Raw genomic sequence first — 12,587 nt, 5'->3', positions numbered from 1 at the left:
CCACAAAGAGCTCCTAGGACAGCGGCAGGGACCGCGTGTGGAACTATTTAAAACGTTATTACGCATTGCGCGTTCACGCGGCCGAAGGTTCAGCAGAACGTTTTCCCCCGCGAAGCTTCGAAATTGGCGCGCGACAAAGCGCCATTTAAAACCTCCGTCTCGAATTCCTTTATCGTTTGCGATAACGTTAGGGGAGCTGCGAGCAGGTGCGCGTGCAAACGTTGTTTCGTTGTTCCTTCGATGCACGGCAAACGGAGGCTTTTTAAAATAAACGGAGAACGATGTGGACAGGTGCAACGATCAGGTTCCTCTTCATGAAAGCACTACTTTCATTTTTTTCAACGCTATCTTCGGGATTATGGATGATTTAACTACATATGTGTTACTGTAGCCATTCGTATATTATTGTTGTTCCATGTATTCCACAGCCATTCGTGTTTTTGGAGAACGTAGTACTTTGTTTTAGTTATGTAGTACTACGTTTTTATTAAACCCATAGTAGGACGTTTTGCTTACACACGTAGTATGTAGTACATTCCCCTCAAATATCTACGCGCTGCTACATATTTTCCAGACACAACAGCTTGCACTGCACTCTAAAGTAATCAGCGATTAAATATCCCAACTAAAACAAAGGTCATTTCCTATCTACTTCACCCTTGCCCTCTTCGCTCGCATTCCCCAAGAAACCAGCACGCCTTTCCCCTAAAACGAGGAATTCATTAGAAACCTCGTTCCTCACCACTCGTATTGAAAGGCATATCAACTAACCGCGAGAGCTACTTAAAGTTGCTTCACACTATCCGTCTAGTAAGGTATTCTCTATTGGATTTTACGATAAGATTCATCTGTTCACTGATCAACAGACGTCAAAAAAAATTCATTCTGTCTCCTTCCTCAAAAAAATTTGAGGGTGGTTAGACTGGTAGTGTGAAGTAGCCCTTGCGCCTAACCATGCTCAAATGACATACCGAACAGATGCTTGGCTGACTGTATCGCGAAACCTGCACAAGACAATTGAAGCCAGTCGAACCAGTTACTAGTTGTGCTCCCCTGGCGTATCGAACACCCACTTAAACGTGGTTCGCCTACGGAGCCGCGTATTGTTTCCTTTTTGCGAAAATAGAAGAACGCGCATCCCCTTGACTCTCGCGGTCCCTTCAATGCATCGTTGTCTGTCTGGGTAAATGGGAACGGGCACACCGAACGGATAAGGCGTACCATGCAGGTGCAATGCGGCAATGCACAACAAACAGCAGGTACACGACGCCATCGTTCTCTCACCGATGCACTGAGCGGCTGAGATTTGCGAGATGCGTCCCACGCGACGAGATGAACTTTCTCGTTCATTGGGTACGCTGGATGTACTGTAGATATTAGCTATAGATATGCTACTAGGAATAAATTTGAGAAAAATTTCAGAAGAGGAAAGAAACACCGATTAATTTAATACACAAAGTCTAGTCGAGGCAATGGAGACTATTTTTTAGAAAGATAAATGGCGGGTGAGGGTGGGGAAGCCGGAAGCCACGACTAATCGCGAGGACAATTCGATTAGAGGATACACAACGCTGTCCTTGCCTTTCCGGAAGAGTCTTGTAAAACGAATTGCGTCACAGGTGTATACATACGTCAAATTGTGTTATACCTACGCGCCCAATTAATCATCATGCGTGTCAGTTATCCCTGCAGACTGACGTGGCCATTAATTGATCCTCGTTTCCGACGCGAAACGTTTTTCTTATGATTCGTTCTACTCTGATCTCTCTCTCTATTTCTATTCACTAAACATGTTTGTTCTCCGATACTCTCACGGTTTCTTTAAGATATTTCTCAAGATCGTCTTTCTTCTTACATTATATTAATATAGAAGCCGCTCAGATGCCAAACTGATCGACTCCATAAAATAAAAAGTAGAGAAAACTGTCTTAAAAAGTTCTGCTTCTGAATTCAGTAACAAATCTAACTAAAGGAGAAAAAAAGCATCGTTCACGAGACGTGGGTATTAATTTTAGTGTGCGTCAATTAGTTAAAAGCAACTATACAGCGGTACTGGACGTGGGCCTAATGTAAGTCTGGCAACAGCGCGCCACTTGAATGCTCATTGTGAGCACGTAGAGCAGCGGCGTGCCGCGTGTGAGCCGCTCACGGAGAGGCCAGCTTTTTACAGTGACACACGTGCTTCCCACTAACTTTATTTCTGACGACAGAGTCCGCGATTCGAGGAGTCATCGGCACGGGAATACTTCCTTTTTCGACACCAGGGGAGCCGAATTTACTGCGACTTGCGCGACCCCCCTTGTCCCCGAGCATTCGCGTGCGTTTCGCCTTTAAACACGCATAACTGAGATTAGGGACGACTGTTTTCATCCGTCGACGCGCACCGGTTATCGCGGACTCTACTCGTCCCCGATTTTCAATGAATGCGCGTTTCCTGCAGATTCCTTCGGGTCTGGACTGTGAATGCCAAACCACGATTGCATAATCGACCGATGACCTCGATCGATGCAAACAAAGATTCAGGGAGACATAGGAAATCTACTCTTTTTATAACAGCGAGGACGTCTGGTGGGATCAGGGCAACACGATGTATGCTAAGCCTTTCGCGGCGACACATAGAAGTGCTCTGTTAGTTACGACTAAGATTTTGAAATTATTGAATTTCAAAATTTTTAAATATCCTAACTGAAATATTTGAATTTTGAATTTTCAAAATTTTGAAATCTTTAAATACTCTAACCGAAATATTTGAATTTTGAACTTTCAAAATTTTGAAATCTCTAAACATTCTAACCTGAAAATTCCTTTCCAGATCCCATTCTACAAATGGACGAAAGGGTGTCATCGAGAATATCGAAAAAAGAAGTACTGACAGACTTCTGTCAGGAGTAAACACGAGTTTTGAGGCAATGAACTTTGTTTAATGATATCCCTGTGGGAGAGGAAAAGTGAAGCGAAACAGGTTTTAGGAAAGCCGAGGTAGCCTCGCATCCTGCAGAACAACACACGGGCACGATCGAATTACGTGTATCTGCCGTGCCATTATCGTTACGAATTGCCTTTTACGGTCGCAGCAGCACGCGATGCTTGTCACGGTCAGTGTTCCATTTTTCTCTCGTTTCACGTTTTTTCTCCGCGCACTTTCGTGACCACTTCGGCCAGATTCTTTCGCCTCTGCTGCACGTAACAGAAGGCATATTTCATTAAAGTACTAGAACGATAACGAGAAACTAGCGGTCTGGATAATTCAGTAATTATTTACCATTGTGGAAAGCGAAACATTGCTTACGTAATAAGTCTCGTTTCGGATTGCTAAAGACAGGATTTAAGACTGTAATACGATGTAATTCCTATTTTCAAGAAAATTGAGTTTTTAGCTTAATTGAAGATTAAAAGATAGAATTTATACTCTCGATACAAGCAGGTTAGGTTTCTCCTTAGAGCGCCTATGGGGTCACGTGCTTGTTCTTCGATGAACGTGAGGTTATATCTACCATTATTGAATCGAATTTGAAGTCCTTACTGAAAAATGTAATATCATTATTTTTATCATTCGTCTTTGCGTTTTCTTTCATGTGATCGATCAGTCTGTCATCTCAGCGCCTCAATTCAGTTCAGTACGGAAACCACGATGTGTTCCTATCATCTATGAATATTCTATTGGACGTGGCCAGTGTACAATTATCCGCATCGCTTCGAACGGTACAAATTAGCGGGCATTTGTTCCCTTTCACTATCTCGACCGGTTCATCTACGTGGCACAATATGCGACCGGAATACAACAGACAGAGATTTTTAATAACCGGTGAAATACCGGCGTCGGTATGACATTTCAATCAGCACTTTTACGAGAGAAAGCACGCCCACGCGCGGATAACAGGTCCTGGTGATCTAGTAGACCCGCTCGATACCCGCGATCAAGCGGTTTATAAGGCCATACCGTCCGCTCGGCATAAATTACCATATTAACTAACCGCGAGGAGGTGTCCCAAATGGGTTAAGTGTCCGCGACGTCTCGAATTAAGACGAATCCTAATGTTACTCGGTCGATGTTTCACAGGTGTCGTACTCGGGGCTCGCTCGAACTGCGCTAGAGGCGTGTCGATTACGATGCGCCTACCGACACCGTGTTGAAAACATTGGGTTCAATCTTGCGATGGCTACACACGACTACAACCGTTCTACCATTGTTCCGCGACAATAATGGTCGGCCTGTGGTCGCCAGTTACCGGATTTACGACGCGAGCATATCGAAGGGAAATAAAATTGCAAAATCCATAATCCTAGAGTGTTTAATGTGACTGAAATCTGTACAGTTGACGGTCAAAGTAGAGTCAGTCGTCTGATATGCAATTTCGTCCATTTATTTCTATGGACAATTTCCAGGCTGTGTCACTGTTCTGACGAACCAACGATATCGAACTTAATCTTATCCCTCGCCTTCCGCTCGCGGAAACAGCCGATCATTAGTCACTAACCATATTCATCAAACGCCTTTGGGCGGTCAACGGACTTCGCCGATCGGCTAAGAGACACGCACACGTTCCTACCATCGAAAGAATCGACGAAGCCAGAGAATGAAGCATCGAAGACCACTATTGCTCGCAGGAAGAAACCATAAACGAGAAAGAGGGAGAGAGATGTATGGACGGTGCAGCAAGAACGCGGAACGGGCACTGTCCTGAAGCTGACGCTGCACGATGCGGGCGTTTCGTCGTTTCTACGCAACCGATGCCAATTACATACCAGGAACAATGATCGACCGTGTCGCAATAACGGTTGCATCGACTCACTTTTGCGTTACGAAGACTTAATAAACCCTGACCCATCCTTACAGATACGATCTATGTATTACGCACGAAATCGTTTAGGTACTAAAAACTTTGGTTCGAGTTATGTACTGTACAGAGGTCACAGTTTATAGTCAACTAAGAGGTACAGAAAGGCAAGGGACTTCCCTAGCTTCGCGTGGCCTTGACGAGGATTCTGTTTACAATATAAAACAGCATATTACTAAAAAGCTAAGTGTTTTCAGCCTTTCTTCATTATCTTTCTCTCTAGAATCTACTCCTAAAAATGTCCCACACGTTTGAAAACACCTTGTATAGTTATCAGGCTAGATGCGGAGCACTAAAGACGTGCAAAATGGTCTAACAATCCAGCAGGTTAAATCATCGCTTCTGACAGAGGGGTGAACGTTCTGTTTCTGCTCCAACGCCGTCACCGAGCGCGCGACGCGTATCGCGAGGGACACGCTGAGAGACAAAACTACAATTTCCCACAAAAAGACTTGCTGAGGAATAGCCGTGACCAAGTACTGTTAGGAGTTAAGAAGATGTCAGTCAAGTCTAACTGACTCTGCAGAGAAACACCTAAGGACGGCACACGTTTCCCTTATTAGTCAAATTGATCATACCTATCACTACTATGTGTAACAAATGAAATACGGTGCCTCCCAGAAATATTTCGATTGAAATGAAACTCACTCAAACCCCATGTGTGACACCCCTGTGGGTACCAGCCATCAAATGATTTCTCTGCTACTTGGTTCAGGACTGTATTTTATTTAGTCACTTCCTTAATCCCTACAGAGCTCACCCTCGCCTGGACAACACTGCCCTAAAGTTCCAAGAACCCAGTACCGTTCCCGAGTGACCTGCCACCGAAACTCTCACTGTCAAAAGCCCGAAGAACTTCGAACCCCTGCTGTTTTCACGAAGTCACTATATTCGGAGGGGCGCAGTACACCTCTCTTTACCGATATTTTCCGATACCTCACTCTCTCAAGAGAACGTGGAAACTTACACTTGATCAGGATGACACCGTTGTGCAGCTCGTCCATCTCGCGGTGGCGAGCGTGTTCGTCCTCACGTCGGTTGCTCCAGGTTCAATCGTCGTCCTCCGTCTCTGCCGTTACCGACGTTCCCGTGCAACGTGCTCGGCGACGGTGCTTGCGAGAGCAACATACGCGACCGAGCGCAGCGCACACGCTCGCGTTCTCGAGTCGAAGAACGCGACACTTCGGGCAGGAGGAGCGATCGCTCGAATCACGACGCACACGTGCTCGCGCGACGGCCTGCCGCAGGCATAATTAATATCGCGCCGTGCACCGATAAGAATGCGTCGCGTTCGACAAAGAAACGCCACCGAAACCGAGTAAACATGGCCGCGCGCGCGCGACTCTCTGGCTCTCCGCGGACCCGTCACGAGGGAAGTTGCATAGAAACGAAGGGCACGGAGGAGAGACCGAGCAAGAAAGAGAACGAGGGAAGGAGAGGGAGAGGAAGGGGCCCGATTGACGAGAGAGACGGAGGGAGAGGGAAGGGAGGGCGACGTGAACGAGAGAGAAAGTTGGAGGGAGATAGAGTGGAGTTGTGGCGAGGGAAGTCGAATGAGTGAGACGGATTTGTGGGACGAGGATGGGGAGTGGGAGGTAGAATGAAAGAGTGGAACGTTCTCTGTGGGTCTGGAACGGAAGAAGAGAGAGAGAAGACGAGAGAAGACGAGAGAAGACGAGAGAAGGGGAATCGGAGCGTTGCGAGGGAAACAGAGATCGTGGCGTTTTGTAGGAGCTTGAGGGAATGGCCGCGGAGTGGCGCCACCTCGCTCGATGCGATTGTGAGAAGGATAGGTACCTTTTTTTCAATAGATTCCCATTCCCTACTTTTCTGCTGCCTAGATCGAATTTAAGTGCAATCGGAATCATGCTTGATTTTCTGTAAACTGATAATATTAGAATCTGACTTTTCCTTTTCTTAAATGATACAACTGTACTATCCATGGAATTAAGACTGAAGTTTAAAATTGATCTCACAGATCTGTGATGCCTATCAAAACCACACGTATTTACGAACACTACAGTCCCACTGTCACTCACTACTTCAATTAGTTCTTCAACTGACCGTAATTCGTGAGTAGAGGACGCTAAACGCATCCTTGAATTTCAGAGCTGGTACTGCAGTTTTCTACAGACACAAAACCCTCATAAAATGTAAAGTTTCCACGTTTACTTCATTAGTGGTTTAATTTTAGTACTTGAATTATATGACAATCATAGTGGAAGAATTCGATAAGTCAGATTTGTTAAATTTGACACGAGAGCAATTTTAAAAGTTTTTCCAGGGCGCTACGAATTAGTTATATCTTGTAACTTGTCGAGCTTCATCTTTTCATATGTGATTTCCAAATCTCTTGTTCATAAATGCAGAGGGCTTAATAAAACTACTGGTTTCCGCGTATTTTCGCGAAGTCAATATTTCAGACCATCTGGCATGCTCCCATAAGACGATAGATCTATTCTACACCTTGATGCACAAGTGAATAAAGAAAGAGAGAGATGGCCGAGGCAGAGATGGAAAAAGAGCAGTTGTATGTCCCTAATGTGAGATGGCGACGCGGTTTGTTTTCCTTTCTCGCTTGGCATGCACCCAAAGAGCAGCCGGTTACACTCGTTCACAAACTCACGTATATATGTACCGTCTAAGTATCGCGTCCCCACCAAATCTGTTTGCAGCTTCCACCACGGGCGTTAGCAGCCCGTGATCTCCGCGTGCTCCCCCCTAGGCTCGCGGTGAGGACTGAAACCAGGTCTAGATTTTAGTACGCATCAGAATCTCGACTATGAGAAGCTTTCACACGGGTGATCTCGTCCACGGAAGAATCGTGTCGAGTGGCCACCATGACGCAGGCTTCTCAGCAGACCAAATTTCGATGTGAGTTCTGCGCTCGAACGATACAGAATGCTCTTTCGGTTGCTTCGACGTGCACATGTGCATACGATTTTTACCCGTGGTGTCTCTCGCGCTGTTGCGTCGCCGTTTCACCGTGTTATTAGACGCAATAACGTCTAGCTTGTACGAGATGAAGCTTCGTTCAGGAGTTTGATCGTCCCGCGTACGCATACGTCAGTCACGGTTATCCATTTTGCTACGTAGATCCGAACCGCGATACGCAAGTGCGAGCAGCCGCGTTCCTCCTTGCGTCATCGCCCGTTGCGATGCTCGTTTTCTGCCGGTCTGAACTTTGCCATCCTGCGTCGTTCGATTCAGACTATTGTCTAATCTTTCGGACAGCTGTCAATGGAATCGCGCTCAAGATGCTGTGTCCTTTGAAATCATTTTGTTAAGCATTTGACAGTGTGTATACATTTTGAGCAAGGAATACCTGCGTATAACCCGAACTTAATTTTTTTCATAACCCTTTCGTGACTAGTGGGACATATGTATATGTCATAAAATGATGCCCCCAAAAATTAGTCGGCCACGAAAGAGTTAAGTAGTGTATTGAACCTTTCCAGCGTTCACAGGGAACACAGTGCTTGGCGCCTGAAAATACATATTTAACTCAGAATTTCCTATTTTACCTTCAATTTAGTCAAGAATTCAAGAATCGAACGATAAGGCTTTAGAATCAGTCAATTAACCTAACAGTAACATTCCATGTACATAACCAGCGAATTGCGCTCTCGTTTTTACGACTGCGCACGAGCGATTCAAAGAAACGCACAGTGGAGTGTGCGTAGCTTGCGCACGCGCATCCCACCACACCACGTGTCGGCGTTTTAAATTGCGCATGCCCAGTTGCAGATTTCAGAACAAAAACAGCCCTTGTCAGATTTTCAATTCTTTAAATTACGATACATTCTACTAGTCAGAAACGAGATTCACAACCTGATGTAACCTACCCACCTAACCTATTATTACCAAGAACATTCATCAATTGAACAAGAATTAAATATGCTACAATATTTCTTTTACTGTCTCAAAAAAACATTCGACAAGGGTCGTTTTTATCATGCTTCTATTGTTATTCCCCCTTGCTATCTTTTTCACTTCGGTGTACGACATACCACCAGCGAAATAATAAGCGTATAATAGTGGAATCCCAAACGCACTCGGGTTACGCGATAATAATCCTGAGTCACGCAGGTAGTTACACGGACCCTAACTCTCCAACCTCCCACTCCTCTGTCACGAATGTCTGCAGGGACCGAGAATCTCACCTGCCGGTTCATTCAGCTACGAAAGGAAAATGGAAAGCTCTTCACCGGCCGCAAATATTCCGCTCAGGCAGGATGGGAGTAAGTACACACGTATAAAACATTCTTCTCGAGCGACGGCACTTTGGAAAAGAATTTCTACTATCCTCCTGTGACATTAACAATCTTTCACTGCCGACTTTTATTGAGTCCCATTGCTGGCCGATTCTACGTTAGTAGTATGGTAACTGTACAATTGAGTCTCTTAATTGACAAGTAGCGTAAGTCTGTAGACTTTAGAATTTATTGCCAGAATGAGCAGTAGGTATGCAATAGAAATTGTGTATTATTTTACATATAAGATGTTCCATCTGATGTGACATCTTACATCTTTCATGGTTGAATGGTATTTTTTAACAACTTTCTTCAATCACTTTTGTCACCTTGTCAACTAAATGACTCAATTCTTTAACATATGAAGTCGTATGATTATTTACGCGAGATTAGGCCCTTTTCTTTGATCTGTCTTCTAAGAAATTAACGAGGAATGTTCTCAGCGCATTGAAACGCGATTGCCAGATCGTTTCGCGTTTTACTTCCTTATCGAGACGTAACGAATCGGAGAAAAGGTAAGTCGCCTCGGGAGAGTTGCGACAGCGCATGAAACCGAAAAGGAGGCTATGCCAAAGGATCAGTCGTCGTCTAAAATAGCTCGGACCACCGAAATATCGGGACACGGGCAGCAGATCACTATTATTAACGGCCACGACGAAAATTGGAAGAAAAACGAGGAACATTTGGCCCCGCTTCTTCGTCCGATCGTTCCATTATAGATCGCCGCTGCGATTTCACCGACCGACTGTTTCCTCGTGTTTCTGAAACCAGCTGGTCAATGAACCATCGGTGTAAACATTAGTACAGCTTCAAAAATTGTTTCGTTTTGTTCTTGCCATCACCAAAATTTATCTTATTCCGATATCTAGAATCACCATTTCAATTTCCTGCCACACGTAGGCGAACACCCTATTTAGAAAAGTATTTACATCCTACAGGGTGTTTCAGAACTGGCGGTTCAAGTGGCAAGGCAGTGATCAATAGCTTTCCTTTTGTATCGTCACTTTTGGAACACCCTGTATAGTGCAAACTCTACTAATGCACGAAATAAATTAATTACAACTAATTTCCCCTCCATAATCCAATCTTTTCTTAAAAAATCGTTCTCGCGAAACTCCCACTCGTTACCTTGCACATTAACTTTGATAATTAGTACTTTGCCAATCGCTCGCGGACATGTTCACTCAATTTATTACTCTGTCATTAACTGATCGAAATAGTAGATCTCGCGCTGAACCGTGATATGAAATATGTAATCACGCAGTCATTTAATAGAGTGATAATCTTCGGTTAGGCGTACCTCCTCCTCGGCGGAAATATTAAGATGACACTCTAACTCTTTCAACTACGATACATCACAGGAACGGAAACGGAAATGCCCAGTAATATTGCAATATCCAATCCGAGCGAGGCTGTTATTTATCGACCGTGCGCTCTTCAAGCGTGTTTCGTTATCGCAAGAAGAGTGGCGGCAGATAAGAGCAAAACAATAGCCTGATTTTGTTCTCCACGGCGAATAGTGCGCTCAGTGTTCGGTTCTTGGAATACTCTGAGGAGTTAAGCCGACCGAAGATGGGGGATTTGGCGTATTTCGTTGAATACTGCTAGTATTTTTCACGTTATAAGTTTGTCTTTATCACCAGCATTTTTTTGGAATTACAGACTATTTAATAGTACAATTATATTATTATAATTATACTAATAATTATAGTGTTGCAATATTTATAATTTAGTAAGATACTAAAATATAAGTAAAGCACCATATCGATTAGATACCTGTAGAATTTTCTTTTCATTAATTTTTTGTTTCTTTACTGAAGGTTCATTCTGCAACAGATGCGAGAAGAATTTCCCACCATAATGGCTAACGTGCACTACAAAGTGCTCAAGAAGAAATGGTCGAACCTGTTACAGCAGTACAAAGTGAGACGAAAGGCAGATGGCTTTTATTACCCCTGTGATTAACCACGATCGTTCCGTTTTATCTGCGACCAGTGTGTTGATTTGCTTTATCCGCCTCTGTTTGTGTTTCTCCGCACCAGGGGGATAATAAATGCTTTCCCCTCGACAGATAAGGGAAAAAAGACGCGGATAAGAATGAACGGTCGCGGGGATATCGCGAATTCGTGCTCTTAGACAAGATTTTTCTTTCTGTCGGTGGAATTCGTTGTTGGGAGAATGCTAGAAAACTTCAATAATAAAAAAACCGAATCCACAAAGCTACAATTTTGCTACAATTATAGTATAATAAATTTTGAGCAAACAACACGATCGAGCGCAGCTCGCTTAGCTCGTCCTGTTACTATGCATCTGCCACAGCGATCTGTTGAAGGATCTGAGGAACCCGGTGCACGGAGACAGGAGCAAGGCAGACGACGTCTCCTGGCCCTTCTACAACGCGATCGACGAGATCCTGGGACATGACCGCGCCACCCCAAGCAACGACGAGTACATCGATCCCCATGAATTCCTCTGCGTGTCTGTCACACCGGAAGAGCCCACCTCCTCGGTGGACGCGCGTCCGGCAGGAGCCAACCCGGAAATCGATCGTCGAAGAAGCGACCTGTTGCCTGACCAAAGGCTGGGCACCTTCGACGATGACTGCTCCTTAGAAATAGAGAGGGTGCCTTCTCGCGAAATCACCAGGTATTAGAATAGTAGAGACTTTCAAATATTTTAGCTAATTTTACATTGAAGAGTGAAAAAAATAGTGGCCTCGTGTCTCTTTCAGGCAAGCCAGTAGAAGCTTCGCAAGAAGGAAACGGGAGCCCAGAGGGAACCTAGTGTCACGGCTACCACGCGCCACGGAGCTGGCGATCAGGAAAGCGACGTCGGAAGTGGACTGCTCGAAGGACCCATCGAGGGCACGAGGAAGCGACCTGGTCGATTCTACCAGGGACAAAGAGTCCCGTAACGAGGACGACGTGGAGAGGCCGAGAAAGTCGAGGAGGACGAGGGGCCCCTATCGCGAGGATCACGAGTCACGGACTGAACGTCGTATCGAACAGATCTTCGAGTACATCAAGCAAAGGGACGAGGAGGATAGATCTATCATGGTCCGAATAATGCACGCGGTGGAAACTATCGCCAGCAAGCTTTGACGCTGTTCAATGGCACAAAAGATACTACTTTTCGATAATGTTCAGCCGTGATCGGTTATTTAACGTATGATAAAGTTAGCTGTGAATCTCTTTGTAAGGCGTTTTGCCTATTTTAATTAAAGAAATTGGTATCGCATATCGGCTTTGCTTCTTTGAAACCTGTTCAGATGCAACTGGCTATCTAGCGATTAGAGCGTGATAGATGTAGCTGTGAATCACTTTACAGGACACTATCTTTATTGTTAACGAGTTCATGATCAATCTGCAGGAGTTAATATTTCTGTCAAACATTGTGTACAGGGTACTTTTCACATAACTTAGTAGTTGCATAGTCCTAAGCCCGCTAGAAATTACAGCAGATGTATAAAACTAAAAATACTAAAATGTTAAAAATA

At 44.6% G+C, this 12,587-nt stretch overlaps 2 protein-coding genes across 8 annotated transcripts in view; one reads left to right on the top strand and one right to left on the bottom strand.

Annotated features, from left to right (window-relative positions):
* Positions 1 to 12,587, bottom strand: part of LOC143188177 (rho guanine nucleotide exchange factor 10) — a 39,539-nt gene that overhangs the window by 15,132 nt on the left and 11,820 nt on the right. The window contains exon 1 of one of the 3 annotated variants that reach the window (XM_076392264.1): positions 5,806 to 5,912. The exons of the other annotated variants lie outside the window; for them this stretch is intronic. Coding sequence (XP_076248379.1) covers positions 5,806 to 5,842 — 37 coding nt within the window. The 5' untranslated portion in view covers positions 5,843 to 5,912. Of the gene's footprint in view, positions 1 to 5,805; positions 5,913 to 12,587 lie in introns of those variants that run through there. 3 annotated transcript variants of the gene reach the window in all.
* Positions 7,573 to 12,328, top strand: LOC143188179 (uncharacterized). 5 transcript variants are annotated; one of them, XM_076392283.1, is made up of 5 exons: positions 7,573 to 7,712; positions 8,986 to 9,079; positions 10,912 to 11,014; positions 11,424 to 11,737; positions 11,823 to 12,328. In XM_076392283.1, the coding sequence occupies exons 1-5, from the start codon at positions 7,679 to 7,681 to the stop codon at positions 12,190 to 12,192; spliced, it is 915 nt and encodes a 304-aa protein (XP_076248398.1). In that variant the 5' UTR covers positions 7,573 to 7,678; the 3' UTR covers positions 12,193 to 12,328. The 5 variants fall into 5 exon arrangements, with proteins under 5 accessions (XP_076248398.1, XP_076248400.1, XP_076248401.1 ...); XM_076392284.1 differs by having other exon boundaries at positions 7,645 to 7,712; positions 8,928 to 9,079; XM_076392285.1 differs by lacking the exon at positions 10,912 to 11,014.

This window comes from Calliopsis andreniformis, chromosome 2, assembly GCF_051401765.1.
Source record: "Calliopsis andreniformis isolate RMS-2024a chromosome 2, iyCalAndr_principal, whole genome shotgun sequence".
Taxonomy (NCBI): Eukaryota; Metazoa; Arthropoda; class Insecta; order Hymenoptera; family Andrenidae; genus Calliopsis; species Calliopsis andreniformis.
Note: the sequence above shows the minus strand (reverse complement) of the source record. Positions and strands in the feature narration are given on the sequence as shown.